This window comes from Protobothrops mucrosquamatus, unplaced genomic scaffold (genome assembly GCF_001527695.2).
Source record: "Protobothrops mucrosquamatus isolate PMUCROS unplaced genomic scaffold, P.Mucros_1.0 scaffold2999, whole genome shotgun sequence".
NCBI lineage: Eukaryota > Metazoa > Chordata > Lepidosauria > Squamata > Viperidae > Protobothrops > Protobothrops mucrosquamatus.
In genome coordinates, this window is record NW_015389019.1 from 59,910 (window position 1) to 81,200 (window position 21,291).

General features: G+C 37.3%; 1 protein-coding gene across 1 annotated transcript in view; it reads left to right on the top strand.

Moving 5' to 3' along the window:
* Positions 1 to 21,291, top strand: part of TTC6 (tetratricopeptide repeat domain 6) — a 101,584-nt gene that overhangs the window by 5,808 nt on the left and 74,485 nt on the right. Inside the window, exons 2-8 of the mRNA XM_029286160.1 lie at positions 238 to 327; positions 2,113 to 2,196; positions 6,861 to 6,950; positions 9,213 to 9,398; positions 9,993 to 10,135; positions 12,345 to 12,554; positions 15,174 to 15,291. Coding sequence (XP_029141993.1) covers positions 238 to 327; positions 2,113 to 2,196; positions 6,861 to 6,950; positions 9,213 to 9,398; positions 9,993 to 10,135; positions 12,345 to 12,554; positions 15,174 to 15,291 — 921 coding nt within the window. The remainder of the gene's footprint in view (positions 1 to 237; positions 328 to 2,112; positions 2,197 to 6,860; positions 6,951 to 9,212; positions 9,399 to 9,992; positions 10,136 to 12,344; positions 12,555 to 15,173; positions 15,292 to 21,291) is intronic.

Below are 21,291 nucleotides of genomic sequence, written 5' to 3' on the forward strand. Positions count from 1 at the left end.
TTCTCTAAGATCAACAGCTATAAAGAATAATCTGAGTTATTTATTTAGTTAGTGTTTGCTTACATATACATTGGCAATCAAGGAAATCCTGCAGTTTAATGAGTATTTTATAATATTTTATATTATAAATAATATTTATAAATATTTCATTATATTAGCAACTGCCTCAAGTGCAGTTTAAATATATCATATAAATTGTGCTTTCTAATATTTGTATTCTTTTCTTTTAAAATAAAGCAGTCAGCTATCAGAAAAGAAATGCAGCCAAATGAACTGGAGTTACCAGCTGTACGAATGGCACCAGTGGAAAGTGACATTATAAAATTGGTAAGGTTCAATATGATATTGTAGGAGGATTACAGGTTTTCCTCTGACATAAGACATAAGGACTGCCCTGATAAAACCTGCATTAGTACATTTATCATTTTCTGTCAGAGTAGAACTTAGGTTTTTAATGAATTGTTCAGTCATTTCAACATGGAACGGGGTAAGATGAATTCCTTCTCCCCAATATGCAGTTCATTGACTTCTCTTGAAGTTTCAGAGACTTCTGAAGTAAAGAGCTGCAATTCTAAAGAGTGACCAGCCTTAGTACTTCTATAGACATGGAACTACAATGATAAAATATTACGTTATGTATACATCTCACATTTTCCATGAACAGCTCAAGGTAGCATACATGGTCATTTTCTTCATTTTTATCCTCATAGGAACTCTGTTAAGTAGGTGAAGTAATACATTGGGTAATTGGCTCAAAGTCACAGTGTGATATGACTTTGTGATCATATGATCCATGTTCTTCAAGGATCAGTGATGATCTGAAATCTGAGTACCCCCAAATCCTAGTAATATTTTCTAACCACATATAAATAAGTACCCCAAGATCCATGCCTAGAGCTAAAGTGGCAATGAAGATAGTGACATGACTGAATATTTTTGATTGCCTGGCCTGCAACAGAAATGATCAATGTGGTACAGCCACATTGGAGCCAAGTAGAACAGTGGGTTTTTTGGTGGACTTTGAACTGGACTTTGGACTAGACTTGGAACTTTGGACTGGACTTGAGATCTAAGAGGGGAAATCTTCTGGGATGGAGGCTGCAACAATGGCTGGATTGACATGTTTCAGTGAGCAGGCAGAAGGTGGGGAGGTCAGAAGTGAGGGCTGACTATGAGTAGGGAGAAGATCATGGGACATATCTCAAAATTGGCAAGGGGCCTGGGACCAAGTAATTCAGAGCCTTGCTTTGTGAGGTCTCAAATAATTAGATGTGGTTTGAGAGGGACATCCTGTGATGCTCGTGTCTTGTATGTGACTGCTGTGCTTTAGCTAGCGGATGGAATTTTTGTATTTGTACTTGGGCAGCTATAAGTAAGAGTCAGGGGGATCCAGTATACTATCACTGAAGGTACAGATTCACAGTTATGGCATCTGCTGGGGGGGGCAGGGGGGGCAGGAGGGTAGGGGGCCTTTGCTCATGTTCAGGTGGTGTATCACTTAGCTGCAGTGACTTGTGCCTTTGTCACAACTCATTTAGACTACAGCAATGCATGCCACATGGATTTAAGTGTTTTAATTTAAGTCATTCAAAATGTTTGGCACTTGCCAATGGGAATGTACATCATCTATGCTACAGGGCCTTCATTGGCTTCCTATAAACTTTCAGGGAGATTTAAAATGCTGGCATTGATCTATAAAAACTTTTAATGGTTTGGCATCAAGTTCTTTTCAGGATTGCACTTGTCCACTAGAATTCACCTGATCTATTTGATCTTGCTAGGAAAAACTGCTAATGGTTCCCCTCACTTCTGAGAGGCCCAGAGGTGCTGTTTTTCTGCAGCAGTGCCAGTCCACCGGAATAGACTCAGATGCCTTCTGGAAGCAGCTGAAAACAGAGCTCTTTTGTATGTTTTAAAGGGTTCATTATTTTAATCTGACTGCAGATGTAGATGTTTTTCTGTTCCTGAAAACTACTGAGAGCCCTACAGCATTGTGGCAGGGTGTACATGTAATAAATAATACATAAATCCATTTTATATAACTAAAACATGTCATTGAAATGTAAGATACTTATACTGGTACTAATTTATTTTTATTTTTTTAATTTCAAGAAGCCATCTCACATTAGAAAGGATCGATCTGTATCTCCATCTGCATACCAAGGTATACAACTGATACCAGAAGATTCAGAGCAAGTAGGTATATTTGAGCTCCTTTAAAAAAAAAGATACTTATTTCTTAACTTCTGATTCTGTACTCTACTCTGAAGGTAGGTCACTCAGACAAAAAAGGCATCAACGTGACTTCTGGTGTCTTCCATGGTATCCGCAAGGTTCTCAGTTCTACTTGACTGGAATATTTTTTTATACAAAAATTATATATGAATGGGAAATTGGTCCATTTTCTTGATCTGATTTAAATATGTCTTTGTTTTGCTGAATGGCTTAGTTTTAGCAAGACTTTCATCTTGGTTCCATCTCATATTTTGGATTAAAATTATTACAGCTTGATTTAGGCTGGTCTGAGTTGAAGTCCAAAAACATTTGAAAGGTGCCAGTTTGTTGATATCTAGTGTAAAGTTATAAGATCTGTCCAGTGGTGGGATTCAAATATGTGAAAAACTGGTTCTCTGTGTGGATGCCACTTCCGGAAGTCCGTTCTGGGCCTGGGCAACAAAAAATTAGCTACTGATTCCACCGAAGTGGTACGAACCGGCTGAATCCCACCACTGGATGTGTCAGATATACAGAGAACTTCCACACTGAAGCCTGTTTTTTGATATTCTGCTATGCATTCATTAACAAAATTGTATGCTTCTATGTTTGAGAACAATTAATATTTTTTTGAAAATTCCTCATCTGAAATAGATTCTGCTTTCTTTTTCTCCCTGTCTTAAAAATATCATTAATGTCACTGAATTATTTAGATGAAAGGTGACTTATGTAAAGTTGCAGCAATGAAGTTGCTATAAACTGTAATTATCATTATTTTTATTAGTGGTAGTTTTCAGAGTATTCTTTTAGAAACCCCTGGAAATGAAATGACAATACATAACATAGTGTATGGATACAACATTCCTACATTCTTCTGTGATAGTTAAAATTTTAGTTTGGGCTTTGTGTGTGCATATATGTTTGATTTTTAGACAAGTACATTGTATTTGTGCATTATTACTTTTCACAGACCTTACAAAAGGGGAGCATTTCCCGCAAAGTACAGCAAGAAGGAGAAGATGCTATGAAATACTTAAGACTATGTATCTTCCCATTTCTCTGTCTTCTCTTTCTTGCTTCTGATCCTGCTGTTTGTAAGTTTTTTTGTAGATGAATGTTATGTTTCCTCTTAATATGGCTGTTAGTCATTTTCTGGGGCCTCTGATCCCCAACTTAGTCAGTGCTTTTTGTCCTTTCACTGCCTTGCTGCAAGTGGTACATGTTTAAATTGCAAGCATTAATTTGTTTATTTAATTTGGTTTTATTGATTTATCTGTTTTTGTGGATTGTGCCTGTAGCCTATAAATATTTAAATAAATAAATAAATAAATAAATAAATAAATAATAATAATAAAAAAAAATACATTCAAGGCAGTGCCAAATTGTTAAAAACAACCCAAGACAACTCCAGTTTGGTGTAGTAATTTAAGGCACCAGTGTAGAAATGGGGGGGGGGCATCCTGAATTCTAGTCTGTCCTTAGATACAAAGCCAGCTGGATGACTTTGAGCTAGTTATTCTGTAGAAGAAGGCAATGGCAAATCATTTGTGACAAAAATTCAGGAGTCAAGATTGATTCAAAGGAAAAACAAAATAAAATCAGTAGATATAGTGTTCACTGAAAATGGTAGTTACACTTTTATAAAGTTTCTAATGTGAGATGGCTATTGTTGGTTACTGTCTGGCAGGCATAATGCTGACTTGAGCATAGGAAGGAAGTCTATCTGAATTTGACTAACTCTAACAATTGTTGGTGCGTGTCTGTATCTGTGTGTCTGTGAGAGAAGGAGCCACTACAACGTTAACAGCCCTTGCAAAACTATAGGGGTGATTGAACAACTTTTTTTTAAAGTCTGATTGCTGTTTTTTCCAAATTCTTTAGGGGAGAGCAACAGGCAGCCACCCACAATCTGAGAGCATACTGACAGGTCTACATGTACAAGAGACAGTCATCAATATGCTAGCTGTTGTCAGCCATGTATGGCAAAAGGAACAAATCATGGCAGCCCTTTTTTCTTCTGCTCACTTCTGATCTGAAAGAGAGTCTCTTGAGTTTCCTTTTTGTTTTGAAAATAACATTAATACTCTGAAAAAGTAGGTGGTTCTTCATTTTCCTCCATAATGTACCTGAAAGTAAGAGTATTTGTTTGCAAACTCAAGAGGAAACTCATAAAGTGCAAAAGACACTTCCAGACTAGAGGTGCGATAACAGAATAATAAAAACTTCTGTTTTGACTTATTTGATCTTAGTTGATACTTTGTTCTTTCTTAACAACTGTTTTTAGTATCCTTTTTCTTGTTTTCTTCTAGTTTTGAATAATGTTCTTTACATTAACATAATTCTATAAAATATTATAAAAAATATTTTAAAAGTAGCATGATTCTGACTGGATATCCTTAACATATGATCAGCTACACCCACAGGGAGAAGGGAGAAGTTTTTTAAAAAGTCAGGATGATGGCCATAGCTGCACAATCAAAGCCCCATCCTATTAAAGTGTATTTTATACAGTACATATACAGTTTCTAGGTCCTGTAATATTTTAGGACTTAAAATGGACATCTAACATCAAAAATGCTATCAAAAAAGCACAACAAAGAATGTTCTTCCTGTGCCAACTGAGAAAGCTCAGACTGCCCAAGGAGCTGCTGATACAGTTCTACAAAGGAATGATTGAGTCTGTCATTTATACCTTTATAACTGTCTGGTTTGGCACATCCTGGACATAAACTGTTTCAGCTTCTTCCCTCAAGATGGCACTATAGGGCATTGCATGCCAAAACAACCAGACACAGTCCCCCCCCCCCCAATCTATCACTCTGCTAAACAACTATTTCCCACAACACTGTCTATGCTCTAGGATGTCAAAACACCCAATAGGGCTGTATTACCTATTACCCTTCTCATCTTTTCATCTTTCCTATTACCTATTTCCGTAGCTTCTTATGAGTATAACTTTGTTGTTTGTAACTCATGATTTATGTTGAGTGCCTTTATTTAGTATCCTATTATGATTTATGTTGTTTATGTCTATTTAGTATCCTATGACTATCACTGAGCTTGTATCTTATGATTTATGATGATTGTATTTGATGATTATGATCATGATTTATCACTTGTTGCTTGTATGTACATTGAGAGCTTATGCACCGGAGACAAATTCCTTCTGTGTCCAATCATACTTGACCAATAAAGAATTCTATTCTAAAGAATTCTATGCCAGGGGTCCCCAACCCCCGGTCCATGGACTGGTACCGAGCTGCAGCATACCAGCAACTGGGCTGCACAAACAAGCAAAGCTCCATCTGCAGGATGCAGGCAGCACACAAAACCACGCCACCTCCGGTCCGCAGAAAAACCTCTCTCCATGTAACAGGTCCCTGTTGTCAAAAAGGTTGGGGACCTCTGTTCTATGCTATTCACATGTAAAAAGGGGCAGGCCTTCTGTTACATGATTGTGTCTGCCACTGACTTTTTTGACCTTTCCAACATATACGCGTGGACATTATTGCTAAGAGTGTTCCATAAGAGGAAAAATCTTTAAGGCAAAAGTTCATAATCTTTTTTGTGCCAAAGACTTCTTTAAGAGTATGGTGAAACCCATAGACCCCATCTCAGAAAAATATATCTGTGTGATAAAATAAAATATATAGATATAGATTGTATTAAAAAGGAAACTAAAGCCCCAAATATTAAAAATAGCAACTATGCAATATAGCTATGACTTTGCTTTTCTATTAATCCAATAAATCAATAACAAGACAGTACACTTTTTAAAGATATAATAATATTAGATAGCAAGATTGATTGAAGTTAACAAACATTTTTGTAGTCTAGAGGAGAGTTCCCCAACCTTTTTGGCTTTGCGGACCGGTGGGGAAAAAAAAGGGGGATCATTTCATGTGCATGGTGGGCAAGTGTGTGCACACATGCAGTTCCATTTGTGCAAGCGGTGGGCATGTGTGCTTGCTGCTTGCACAAATGGAGCGTGCATGCATGCATTTGTCCGCTGCTCACGTGAATGGGGAGGTGCGTGCATGTGCTCACACGCCACTTCCGTGACCTGGTTTCGAAAGGCTCAAGGCCCGGGAGTGGGCTGCAGCCCGGGAGTTAGGAACCCCTGGTCAAGAGGCTATAAATTGTTATTTACAACTACATTGCAATTTGAAGTTAGTGAAAATAATATAATTTTTCCCATGCAAAACCCTTGAAATCTGCGCATGAACCACAGCTCAAAACCCCTTGCATTAGGGTATAAATATAAGTATTGTCTGATAATAGCAAGTTCAAAATTTGAACCTACTGAAAACGGAAAGAAAGCTTGTTTTTCATACATTGCTGTTTATACACTTAAAATTCTCTTATGGATTGAATATATATACACTATTGAGCATCATCTGTTTTTTGGCATCCTCAAATCTGCATCGGGGACAAGATATAAACTTTATTGTGTAGAGTTTATCCATAATTCTTTGCTGCTTTCTTCTGTGATGGTTGTGAATTTAGTTACGCTTTCATGCTTCATTTAATCATCAAGAATATGTCCGTAGAGTCCCTCAGTTATGACTTATTAAATGCTGGATTGTATTATGATGGTTTATTTTTTTGTAAAAAGGTAGTTTTGTTCTGTATTACATATTTTTCAGGAGATAGCTGAGAGCTCCCAGGCAAGATCCATTTCCTACAGTGTGCAGCTGCAACCCTCTGAAATGAGAGAACATATTGCTGGAATTGAGGTTAATGCATCCTATTTATCCTCATTTTGCTGCTGTTGATTTTTTCTTTCTTTCAACCTGCTTTGTTGGGTAACTTACTTTACACCATAAGTATTTTCCCTTCATGTGATTTGATTTTTTTTCCAATAGCCTCTGTTTTCCTTCAATAGACACAGGATGTTCAAACCAACCTAAAATTGAAGGAGGGGGAAAAAAGTTATGGCAACCAGGACTATGGCAGTTTTGGGATAGAGTGAGGAAATATGGGGCTTGCCCCCAGCACTTCAATAGCTTTCAAATTATGAAAGGAGATAGGTCTTTAAATAGTCTCTGTGTTGGTTGGGCAAATGAAAGACATTATTGCTTGGAGACAGCAGACATTTTATGAAAAAAAGTGTCTCTAGTCATGTGTAGAGGGCTTTTTTCCTTTACACTGAGTAACAGTGACTGGCTGTTCCCTATACAACAGTGGTGGCGAACCTATGGCACGGGTGCCAGAGGTGGCACTCAGAGCCCTCTCTGTGGGCACACGCGCCGTTGCCCCATTCCTAGGCCTTCAGCTAGGTTTTATAAAACCTTTTTGCTTTAGGCCTCTGCCGCCATGTGCAAAAAAAAAAGGTTCAATCAATCAGTCAATTTCAACTTCTCGTGAGGAAAAAAAAGATCTTGCAAAGTTGGAATTGATTGATTGAACTTTTCAGTCCCACCCAGTCTGCCATTACCACTGCAGCCACGCTCACCCAATGGGCCACGCCCACCCAATGGGCCATACCCACCCGGCACCCAACGGGTTTTGGGTTGCAGTTTGGGCACTCTAAAAGGTTCGCCATCACTGCTATACAAGATGAAGTAAAAACATGACTAAATCACTTTTGCAGCCCCAGGTTTCTGTCCTTATATTTTTAGAAATTGTCCATTGCTTCCATCTCTGCAGTCAGTAGATGTGACATGGTTGTAGAATACTGGGCCATTATGCATACTGCCTCTTATTTGCATGTCTTTTTAATGAGTGTATGAACTCCTCAGCATGAATGCTTTTAAGATTTGGTCCCTGTGGATGATCCAGTGTAAATCAGGACTCCCATCTAGTACTATTGTAAGGAAAGTATATGCCATTGATTTCATGCTAGCAGTTTTCTCAAATAAATTGTTTATATTTTTTCCCAAACCTCACAAAATATTTTCTTCCACTACGTGATTCTCCATATACATTTTCTTCAATTGACCCAAAGTATGATCCAGAACAAACTGCAATAAGGGGAGTTCTTCAAGTTGGGCGTGGCTTCATGGACATGCAAATACAGTATACTTTTCGGGACAACAGTATGAGAGTCGTTTATTCCTGTTTTCTTCTCCAGATGTTTTTCTTGACTTTGCTGTCCAGTTTACAGAGTAGTATTTCCTGTTAGTTTCTTATCCCAACCAGGCCTACCCTACTTAGCTTTCCAAGATTAGTCAAAGCTGCCTAGGTACTGCAGTGTCAACATTACAATATTTGAAGTTGAAACGCCATTTGTAAACAATATTCTATGAAAAATTATTGTTGAATGTTCTTTAAACTTTTCTTTCTTTAACAACTCATAATTTCACAAATTAAAAGTTATATCTTAAAAACTTGGGGGCAACAATGTATGGAAGAGAGAGAACCCTGTTTAGGAACTGTAATGTTATTTTTTGAGCAAGGTGCAAAAGATTACTAATGGAGGAGACAACTTCATTCAAAATTATAAACACCTAGGAGATAATGAGCAGGATATTGAACAAGATGTAGGAATTTAAGCAGGAAATATTATAAAAAGGTCTCAAATGGGGATCAAAAATTGTTTTTAGAAAATGTCTTCAAAGCATGGGCCTATTTAGAGAAACTATAGGTGTAGTGACATTAATAACCAACCAATAGAGGTATCTTGATGGCATGATTCAACTGCTCAATAGATAAAAGACATCAGTTGGAATAATCACTGATTGGAATTATATTTTATTAACATAAAATATGTAACCCATTAAGCTACAATTATCTTATGACTGATTGCCATGGTTGGATTTCGGATGATAGCTAGTACCATGTCTATGTTTTCCCAATGCAAGTTACAAGAGTACCATAATTTGAAAAAAAAATCTGAAAGACATGTGATGTTCCAATTTTTAAGCATATCTTTATAGTTCTTATTAGTTGACTTCATTGTAGAGTTTCATTTGTATTATTAAAAAAAATTAGCTCAAAAACAGAGATTGTATATATTAGTGGAATAAAACTAATATCTTGACTACATTCTCCCTCAGGTTGCAAATGGAGTAATGCCAACAGCTACAGAAGAATCAGATTATGTGTTTAAAACAGTTTCACCAGAGCAACAAAGCATACATGAAAGTGAAAATTATTCGTTTTCAGAGATTGAAGAGACACCGGAGTCAATTGTTGAAAGGTCAAAAGGTTTGCTGCATGTCTCTACTGAAGAAAAATTAGAAGTAAGAACAATCATTTTTCCTTCCAGTTGGATCATTGAAGGCATTGCTTGGTCCATACATTAAGGCTTAACCCACAGTATGACACTGAGGACCAAGAATGATTCAGGAAGTCTGAGTAAACATCCAACTATGTCTCTCAGTGAAGGGAAGAATAGTTTATTCATGGGGAATTCTGGTGCATAGCAAACATTGTGAGGGCTTACTAGCAATATGTTGGAATCAATAGCTTCAATGGACGTTCCAAGTCTCCGATTCTCTGAACGCTTAATGTTCAATTATCATATAATTAAATTATATAATTATTTTATAATTATGTTTAATTGTTCCTAGTGAATATACTTTTTATTAATTTTCCAAGGTGAAATATAAAATCTTAGTTTATATGTCTATGATTAAATTGAAGCAGGGAAGTTTAGTCTTAGTTTGGAAACAATTTGAAATCCATTTTTGCGTGTGTATAAATCAGTTCTTACTATTTCTGGTCTACAAAAAGACAGACCCAACAACCCTAGATGACAATCTTCAGAGTTTATTTTCATCAAATATTTTCATCACATTCTTGAACAGTTTGATTTTATTATTGTCTTCATATAGGACTTTGCGTCTTCAAGCATGGGCTTGATAATACAAGGAAAAGCATTTCCAAAGGCTAGACCTGTTGAAATTCAGAAAAGTGTAGAAGATCTTCAGTATCAACAACCCGTATCTCTCCTTTCTACATGGACTACAAAGATCAAGTGAGCTTAAGATTTCTTGATGTAATGTAATGTTAATAATTAATAATGTGATTTTACATTTACGTTAGCTTTAGGTTGATAAAAATCACTCACACACGTAATTTGAACAAGAATGTATGGCTGATTATAGATCTACAATGGTGTTTTAAAAGAACAAGAGTTTGACCAAGGCAACCTAATGTACTCATAATAGCGCTGGCAGAAATGTTGGCTGACATAACAATACAGTTGCTTGGAAATAAGTTCTTTTTCAATATAAAGAATAAATCTTACTAAACATGGTTTGATATTAAACTGATATGATTTGCCTGATCCTGAGCTTTTCATTTAGTTTTACACTCCACTCTTTTGGCATATAAGATCTTATTGTGGAAAATCCTGAGTTACTGTTTCAGTATTTTATGGATGCGAAAAAAGGCTTTCATAATTAGCTTTTGTGATTTTCTTCGACTTGTAAGAGAATCTTTTTATAGCAGGCCTGAAGTTCGTGAATGGATATAACTTTCAGTTAAGTAACGGAGGGTAGGCTCAGAGAAGAAGAATGTCAAAGTTTATAAAACAGTCAAATGACATTTAGGTGACCTTGTGCATGCTATTGCTTATCTGCATTGCTTTAAATACATTCAGTTGGCAAGATTATATATTAAAACAAATAATGACAGCAGACAATGAGTATTTTACTTTAATAAAAAGTCACTGTCAAATTATCAGTAGTGCAGAAAAAGCATGAATTTGTGAAAAAAAGACCCATTGAGTGAGGTTAATGTAGGCCACACACATAGTATTGTTTTTCTTGTCTTTTCTTTCAAAGGATGATAAATAGACTGCTTAAGGAGAGTATGTGTTGTAAAAACACACCCCTTTGCCTATAATCTGTTTTAAATGTTTTAGTTTTTGCTATGAGTATTTCTATTTTGTCTGCTAAATTAATCCGCTTTTGGAGATCATGTTGGACATTGAAACTAGTTAGATAAATGTAAAACTACTAACAAAATGTGCTGAACATTAATGTTAATGTTTATTCCATTCACTTGTACAAATATTTTGCAAAAATATAGACTAGTTGTCAGGTTAAGAAAAGACATAAAGATTAGAATCCAGAAAAAAAATGGAATGTGTGTGATGAAAGTAAAGCCGGTTTTATTGTGATTATACACTTTGTTGCATAGTTCATCAAGCACTTTCAAAGTGATTTGCTCCGAATAGTTTTTCAGTTAAGAAAATTCATTATTACATAGCAATCTTTATCTTTTTTCACTATCCACATTCATTACAGGTTCATTGTGACATATCAGGAGGTTTTCAGACTTGTCATAACAAATCGAAATGTGATCATTCTTATAGAATAAGAAAGCTAGTCATCTTTGTTTCTGAAACATGCCAGATTCTGTTTTATTTTGTTATGACAAAGATTTATATAGTCCTGCAATGAGGCTTATACTGTGTGTATGTATATGTTTACAGTATGGAGAGCGAGAGAGAGAGAGAGAGAGAGAAAGAGAGAGAGAGAGAGAGAGAGAGAGAGAGAGAGAGAAGCACACTTTATAAATAAAATGTTCATTTTATTCTTTAAAATTGATGGATGTGACCCAAGAAATATTGAAGCAGTTCATTATATATGGCTAGTATACTATATTGCATGCATTTATTTTGTTATGACAAAGATTTATATAGTCCTTATACTGTGGCTTATACTGTGTGTATGTGTGTATGTATATGTATACAGTATGGAGAGAGAGCGAGAGAGACAGCAAGTGAGAGAGAGAAAGAGAGAGAGAGAGAGAGAGAGAGAGAGAGAGAGAGAGAGAGAGAGAAGCACACTTTATAAATAAAATGTTCATTTTATTCTTTAAAATGGATAGATGTGACCCAAAAAATATTGAAGTAGTTCATTATATATGTATGGTATACTATATTGTATGCATATTGCCCTGCTATTTATGAAGATACATTGTGCGTTGGATTGATTGTTAATCTAGTGGAACAGTTGGGGATTTGTGGATATATAAAATACCTATGTATTTCTAGTTGTTGTACAGAAAGATTCTTCTAATGAATAGTGTAATTATGGTTGCTCTCTGATGTATGCTTAAGTTGAGTGACCCTTAAGAGACTTTCTTTTAAGTAAATATATTTAAGAGAGTGCTGTTGCTTTATAGTTAGTATATACTTGCATAAACTGCTGATATGATTTTTATTTTTTCCCCAGAGAGGTGGATTACCCACTTATTCATCTTCTATGTACTACCTCTCCTGGATTTGTATTGCCCAGTAATCTGCGGCTAGTTTCTAGAGTACATCATACTATAGACAAAGCTGGTCATGGTATTTCATTACCACCTATTAATTTTGACTGCCACAATTCTGAAGGCCTATTCCCAGTAACTGCTGCATTTGAGGAACAAATTTACAGAGAAAGGTAAGCATCTAGTACATTGTAAAATGCTTATATTTATCAGAATTCTATAATACAGCTATATAATAACTGATTCCCCCCCCTTGTATCTTGTATCCTGATATTTCAGGATATAAAGGGTGATATCAGAATTGACCAAATTATCATTAATTTCAACAATTGCATAATGAAATATACAATTTGTATATTATCTCTTATTATAATATTTAATCTTATTTAATATGACTCCTGTGAAGTAATATTTGGAAATGTCTATGTCCATCCATCCACCCACCCAATATCAAAAGTATTATGTTTGAGTTTGTCTAGCAATTGGTTAACTAATGAACAAATTGCAATATTTAAAACAGTTTAAAACATTTAACTCTTCTTCTAGCCTCTCTATCCTCACATGCTACGTCAGGGGTGTCAAACTCAAATTCATTGAGGGCCGCAACAGCATTGTGGTTGCCTTCGGGGGACCGGATGGGCATGGCCGGGTGGGCATGAGTGACTGGGTAGGTGTGGCCAGGTGGGCGTGGCTGACTTGACATTGTTCGTGCCGGGGGGCACATGTAGGGGACTGGGCAGGGCTGTGGGGGGGATCTGGGAGTCTCTGGCAGAGGGGGCGGGACCAAGGCAAGCGCCAGGATCTAGTTCACTGGAGGAGCCTCGCCATCCCTCTCGGGCCATGTAGGGGTACCCTGGACAGCGGCGTGGGCTACCCGGAGTCATGGGTGGTGATGCGTGGGGGCCTGGCCTGGTCCTCGAGCTCTTGGGGCTTTGGGATCCCCCAGCCCAATACTGCTTCCTGGGGGGGCATCCAGCCACGCATGGAGCAGCTCTGGGGCTGGGCTCAGGCGGAGCAGAGTCCCAGCTGCCTCTTGGGGATGGGGGGGCTCCCTGCCCTCCCATTGGGCATGTGGCGGTAGGTGGTAGGCTTGTCCCATGTGTGCAGTGGAGTTGGAGCATGAAGTTGGACAATGGGGGCCAACCGGGCAGGAGCTGTGGCATGGTGATGATGGCAACCAGCTGGGCTGCCTTGTTGCGGCTCCACTATCCATCTTTGCTTGCCTGCACCTGCTGTGGCTGGGATAGGACAGGTGGGCGGCTGGCTGCCCAATGCATCCAGTGGGCCAGATCGTGTGCCTCCCCCTGTGTCTTTGCCTCCACCTGCTGCTTGGAGGGCTGGTCTGGCAGTCCTAGAACTCCAACCCATCTACACTGTATGGGCTGCGAGACCCCAAGTGCACCGGCTGATAGGCTGCTGTGTGGCTGGTGGGCTGCGACTGCTGCCAGCCCCTGTGCACTCACTTCCTCCTTTGTGCATGCCCAGGGAGGCGCCCGGCTGGGCTGGGGTAGGCTGGGGCCAGGGCAGTGGGGGCTGATCCCTTGCTCTCTCTGAGGTGGCCCCGCAGGCCTGTGGGCCTTGAGTTTGACATGTCTGGGTTAGGTGAAGTTACACTTTTAGTTGATGCCTTAAACATGCCACAGTTGGAGTTTCCAGAATACCAAGGATGAGAATATTTTAAGAGGTGGATGGCACCACAATAAATCAGCTTCCATATAATCACCAGACAAATGTGGAGTCTCATCCAAAGATTTTAGTGATCAATTAATAAGAAAGACATTCTACGAAATAATGTGTTCCCACATTGTTTGGGATATTATTTACCTGCTTTTGATTTCTCCAGTATTTATTTCTGAATTTATATAGCCACCCAATTCACTCTCGGTGATTCTGGGCAGTTTTCAAAGATAAAACCTCAGTACAAAACCCAATAAACTCCCATCCCTCTGGCGAGAATTGTGAAACATGGATTAGCATAGAGTTCCCCAGCCTTTCTGGCTTGGTGGCCCGGAAAGAAAGGGACCAGCAGGGAAATATGCATATGTGTGGCCCCATGTGCACATGCACAAACAGGCATGTGCATGACGCGGCGCTAGCATGTGTGCACATGTGCAAGTGGGCCACATGCACCCATGGCTTGCGGGCTGATGCCCATGTCCATGCGCCAGTGGGCCACGCCATCAAAGGCATGCACGCTGGTGTGTGCGCATGCACAAACAGGCCGCCAACACCTGCATGACACTGGCAGCTGGCAGTTTCTAAAAATTTCTAAAATATGGAAAAAAGAAATACAGTAATATTTTTCTCTGATTTTGTCACAATCCTTTGCCTGCCTTTCACTTTTTTTGAGCAAATGAATGAAGAGTCCTAGTAATGCACGACACACAGACAGTCTGAAGAAATGAGTGTTGTCTTGTGTAAATAATTCAGCAATTCAGACTCGTTACAGTTCTGACTGGGGTAGTTTTGTGTTAGTTTCTATGCAAAAAGTGTCATGAGCTTAGAGTTGGAGTTTTTAATACTTTTATACATCTGTATTTATTTATATACAATATAGGCAGTAATCCAGCTGATACATATACAGCTGAAGTCTATCATTGTTTATGGCCATTTTGCAAAAAGTAGGATGGTGACTAAAACTAACTTATGTTAGTCTTAGTATTGTCATAGTCTCCTGCTTTTCTTTAAGGGAATCAGAGTATATTTTGGAATTGAAGTGCTGGGTGGATTTGTAGTACATTTGTAAAGCGTTAAACAAGACCACAAGTTGCTGTTTCTTCTTTTGCTTGCAGCAGACTCAAAAATGTCCATTACAACTACAATGATGGTAAAAAATGTGACAAAATATGCATTGAGTCATTATTCAAACCCCTGAATTTTGTACATCCATCTCGATATCAGATGCATGTAGTTAGTTCACAGGTTTTGGATCATGATATTATATCATTGTTACTGCCTTCCCTCTTCTTTCCCCCTGTTGTGTCCCCCAGATACTTTAGTATTCCTGAGAAATTTTGAGAATCTAATGTGTTACTTACAGAGCAGAGACTAGGGTGGTGGCATGATAGAGCACTTGAATTAAGTTAGGAAAGAATATATTTTATCCTTTTATTCTCCAATAGTAGGTCTAAACATTTAGTGAATTCTGACCTTCTCTTTGATCAGGAACACCTGCCTCATCAAGTTTAAACATTAATTTATTTTCTTCATCCAATCCATGATATCAACCACTCTTTGAAGTTTTGAATGGCTTCCTTGTATTTCAGTTCTTTAGAAATGTATACATAGGTAGAAAGAAATAATTGGGAATCCCAACTTTAACCTATGATAAGACAGATTTTTAAATCACTTCTCAAGGTATTATGATAGATTGCTGCCCATGCTTCTTCATTACCACAACCACACAAATGGGTAGTGTAGCCAGGTAAATATTTGCAGTAGGCAATATTAAGTATTAGATATTCTTCCATTGATTAATAATAATAATAATAATAATAATAATAATAATAATAATAATAATAATAATAATAATAATAATAATAATAATAATAATAATAATGGAAGGTCATCTAGTCCAACCCCCTGCTCAGGCAGGAAACCCTATACCATTTCAGACAAATTGTGTCATGAGGTGAAGATTTTCAAATAGATAGTTGAAAGGTTTACACAGATTTAAATCCAAATAAAATCCAAATAAATCTTGAAAAATTAAAGAAATGGACTGAAAGTAACAGAATGAAATTTAACACAGAGGAGTACAAAGTACAAAAGTATGAAGATTGTAAAAAGCAAATAAGTTCAGAGATACAACATAAGAGATATCTAGCTTGCTATCAATATTTGTGAAAAAGAGTAGTTGATTGCAAACTGAATATGAGTCAGCACTGGATTGACTCCTTTTTTTATAGATGTGTCTGTAAAAAAGGCAAATCTAGTTTTAGACTGCATCATCAGAAATCTAGTTTTCAAATCATTGGATGCAACAGTTCTAGGACATTTCCTCTAAAACCAATGGTGAGCTGATGTCTTGCTGGCTTTTGCTGGCTAGCAAAATAGATTTTGCGAAGGGAATCACCTCTTGATGCTGGATTGAAGCAGGCATAATCATCCCAGACAAAGGAGAGATCATTGAGGTCATCCCTGTGACTGGAAACAGTGACTCCTTGTGAGTAGACTTGAGAAACATCTCTTTTTATGGTCAGCTTATGAGTAGGGTGGTTGAGAATAGGGACTACATCAAGCCCACACTTACAAAGCAGCCTTTACCAAGGCTTATATATTAACTACTTTTTGGATTTTTTTTTCATATTGGAGAGATTAAGACTCTTCACACTGGCCAGGTTTTCTTGCATTCATTGGGTGAGCCTCCTTAAAAGATGATGGTATAAATTTGATTTAAAAAGTTTTAAAAATATATTAATTTTTGGACTATGCAGCAAAAGAGTGCTTAATATAAGGATTTTAGAAAGTTAATAACAGATTAAGGGGTAAGAGGGATTTGGAATATAGTTTTGAATTATTTGGAAGAATTTTTCTTATGGGAAAATGTAGATTGCATTTGCGTGTGTTTTTTAATGATAAGGAGACCATGAAGACTGAACAGTAGAGCCAGAATCTCAAAGATGATTTTCAAAAGGCAACTGGACTTGTTTTTTTCCTTGAAAATGTTTCACTTCTCATCCAAGAAGCGTTTTCAGTTCTGATTGAAAGGTAGGGAATAGGAAGATAGAGGCAGAAGATAAAGAAAATGGAGCAGAAATCCCTAGTGAAAATTTTAAAATACCTTTCAGCCAGGTTTGCGGACAGGATGGAATAAATGCTTGATAAAATTGGTAGAAAATGTTCTATTGTGTTGTAAAACAAGAATGAGCTGCAATGGATGCCTATAACATGAATTTTAAGAGGAATTAAATGTAATACAAATAAATCTGATGGATGACTCATTTCCTAAAGGAGATGAACAAATATTAAACCAGGAAATTTATCTGGATAATTTTTTTCTTCTGGATAAACAAAAGAGCTCTTCTAAGATTTGAAAGGACTGTTTTAGAAGCAATAAACAAAAAAATAACTTTTTTATTGATACACAAGTTAAAGTTCTGAAGGATTTTTGCTTTGAAACACAGATTAACAGCACACTACCCCTGAGGCTTCTTTTTGAAAGTGTTAAAGAATAATTTTTAAAAATCAGAGAAGATTTATAAGATCGGCTTGTTGACAAGGTTAAAAGAAGAAAATAGTTATATCTTAGTCATAGCCCTTATTGGACTTTTGCTGACAAAGATTGATTAATGTAATATTTGGAGCTTGTTTTCCTTAACTCAGAGATAAGCTATGGGGAGTAGAGAAATTACGTTTTATTTAGAGGTGATAAGCTATTAAAATGTATTTTTATCTGCTGGGAAGAAGAGAGAGGTTTCTTTTTTTCTTTCTCCATTTTCTGCTTCACATCCCTCCTTTTTCTGATATTTTGTTGTTTGTATTTTTCGTATTTTATATTGACTTTTATTCTCTGCATGTATAATTCTTAATAAATTTATTTGGAAATAAGGAAGCAATAGTTCTTTGGTCAGACCCCATCTTAAGTACTGTATACAATTTTGGGCACCAAAAATTATTCAGAAGGGATGTGAGAATGATCAAAGAATTAAAACCAAAGTCCCTAAAGAAAAATGGAAGTTGAGCATTTTTAAACTTGAGAAGAGAAAATAGAGGGAAGAATATAATAGCTCTCTTCAAATAACTGAAAGCATATTGAGCAGAAAAAGGTCAAAATTTGTTTCTGCTCCATTTAAGGACTCTTCCCTTGTCATTCCAGAGATTTGGACATACAGGTAATTCTTAACGATCACAGTTGAGAAAGCAATTCTGTTGCTAAATGATGCAGTCACTAAGTGAGATATCATGTGATCGTAACAGGCTTACAACCTCATTTCTGCTGCGGCTGTTAAGTAAATCACCATGCTGATTAGGTGAAATGTGACATGACTATGATGGGCTTACAACTCACTTCGGCCTTTTATGACCTCACTTCTGCAATCATTAAACAAATCACTTGTGGTTGTTAAACAAGACACCGCATGACTGTGACTTGAGATTTTAATGCTAGCTTCTCCATTGGCTCTGCTTATCGAAAGCAAGCTGTGAAGTATGTAAATGGTAATCATGTGACTACGGGACACTTTGACTGTCATAAACGTCTGCTGCCTGCGAAGGGCCTGAATCTCAACCTCATGACTGCAGGGATGCTGAGAGGATTGTAAGTGCAAGGAACAGTTGTAAAGTTCCTTTTTCAGTGCTGTTGTAACTTTGAACAGTCCCCAAAAGGGTAGTTATTAAGGGAGGACTATCTGTAGAATAAATTACAGGAAGGCCAATTCATAATGAAAGTTAGAATAAAACTTTGTAATAGTGGAATCAGTTACCTAGAGAAGTGGTGAGCTCCCTTTTTCTGAATGTGTTCAGGTGGAAGCTGCAGTAGATATGGCCTTTTGTCTAAAATGATTTCGGTTGGTCCTGCACTAATCTAGGGTAGACTCAATAGGTAAATGGCCCCTTCCAGCTCTGTTATTCTATAGTCTTTCAACAACTCTTACTAGCAGAACAGTTTGTTAGTTTACTTATTATTATACTGAGATTATATGCCAGATATTGCATGCATGGAATGTATAAAACTTGGATAAGGTTCCTCTCACCCTAAAGGTGACCTGCTAACTAATATTTTTATGTGAAATAGGCCAGTGTTTCTCAACCTTGGCCGTTTGAAGATGTGTGTACCTCAACTCCCAGAATTCAGTATTGCATAAATTGTAATACGAGGGATAAATGGTGATCAAAGAAAAGTCTTGTCAGGGTTACAGAAGTGACATACTCTGAATTGAACTGAATTGAATATAACCATCTTGTGTAAGAATTCTATTTTGCCCTGCTAATAAAAGATTTTTATTACTGTTTTAGTTATAGAAATAGGGAGATTTCTTATCCTTTCTTTAGTAACAGAACTAATGAATTACCAGTAGAGGTCACTGTTGTAATGTCCTAACAAGGTGAGAACAATAATATGTGTATCTAGGAAGTCATCAGGTTAAATGTTATATGAGAAATAATGAGCAAAAGAAATTAAATGTAAGCTAGATTTTAAAAAAATCTAATTAAATCTATTTTATACAATAGCATATGATACTTTACTATTCTTGTAAAACATCCCTCTTTCCACTATATCTGTACAGGTAGTTCTTGACTTACAACAGTTTGTTTAGTGACTGCTTGAAGTTACAACAGCACTGAAAAAAGTGACTTATAACCGATTTTCACACTTACGACCATTGCAGCATTCCCAAGTTCAAGTGATCAAAATTCAGAAACCTAGCAAACTGGTTCATATTAATGACAGTTGCAATGTCCCAGGGTCATGTGATTAGCCCTTTTGGCCTTCTGACAAGCAAAGTGTACCATTTCATAGGAACATGCCAAAGGTAAAAATGTTGTCTGCAGATCCCCTGCCAGCATAATGCTGCATTTGACATCTCAGATACCACCTTTCATATCTTTCCATTTAGAATTCTGCTAAATGATGAACATTAACATCAATGAAGGAGAAGGAACATTAACTTACTGTTAATATTGGGGCCCTAAATGATGGATGACCTCACCCAGTGGTTGAGGGATGAGAAAATCAGCCCAAAACTGGCTCCTGTACTATGACCCCTCCCCATTGTCAACACTGACTGGACCCAACCCTAGAGAAAGAACCTCTGTAACAAGATGCCCCTCACACTCAAACCCCAAAAGCCAGTCCAGGATACTGTGATTGACAGTATCAAAAGCTGCTGAGAGATGAGCTGGAGGATAGACACACCATCCTATTCTAGCTCCAGCAAAGGTCATTGACAAGCCCAATAAATGCTGTCTTTATATTGTACCCTGGCTGAAACGAGTCCAGATAATCTGCTTCCTCCAAGATCCTCTGTAACTGCTATTCAACCACCTTCTTAATGTTCTTAATAGAAACTGAGCAATAGTTATTCAGGGGACTGCTAGATGACTTCTTCAACTTCCTCCAACCACACTCCAGCTTTCTCTTCTGTTCTAAACAGGTTTTAAAGGTAACTTGTCCAATTTTGTGTGCTGGATTCTAATGCAAGGGAAATGCATTAGAAAGGAATACAGTAAGGAAAATACTTAGATTTTGTTCACTTTTTCACTTTCACTTCACTTTCTTAGTTAAAGAAAGTTGGAATAATTTCTTTAAGCATTAGAGAACATGGCAGGTGTCTTATATCTTCTTTTTACAATGAGAAAAAAAATGACTCAGAGCATTTCGTTTGCACAAGCAGACCGAGACATTTTATGAAACAGCTACACGAGCCTAGAAAAAAGTATGAGCCCTGTGGTGATTAAAATATATAAGCTTTGTATCAATTTCTGTGGTTCGCAAAGCCCCTCTTTTTATAGCTTGAAGGTAAGAAATGAATTTGGAGAAACGGGGTAAAGGAAAGGGAGATCAAATAAAAGAGGAGGTGGAGTTGCTCTCTATATAAGAAATAACTACATCTCCACAGAAATAGAGCACAACAATGACGAAAACTGTCTTGAATGCATTTGGGTCAATATAAAAGGGAGAAAAAATGACATTGCCATTGGTGTATACTATAGGCCACCCAACCAAACAGAGGAAATAGATGAACTTTTTGCTAGTCAGCTAACTAAGATATGTAGAAAGCACATCACCATAGTAATGGGGGACTTTAATTACCCTGATATCAACTGGGAGACAAACTCTGCACCAAGTGGAAGATCAAACAGATTCCTGACAAACCTAGCAGACAACTTTGTCTCCCAAAAAGTAGAGAAGGGAACTAGGGGATTAGCCATTTTGGATCTAATTCTCACTAACAGAGATGAAATGAT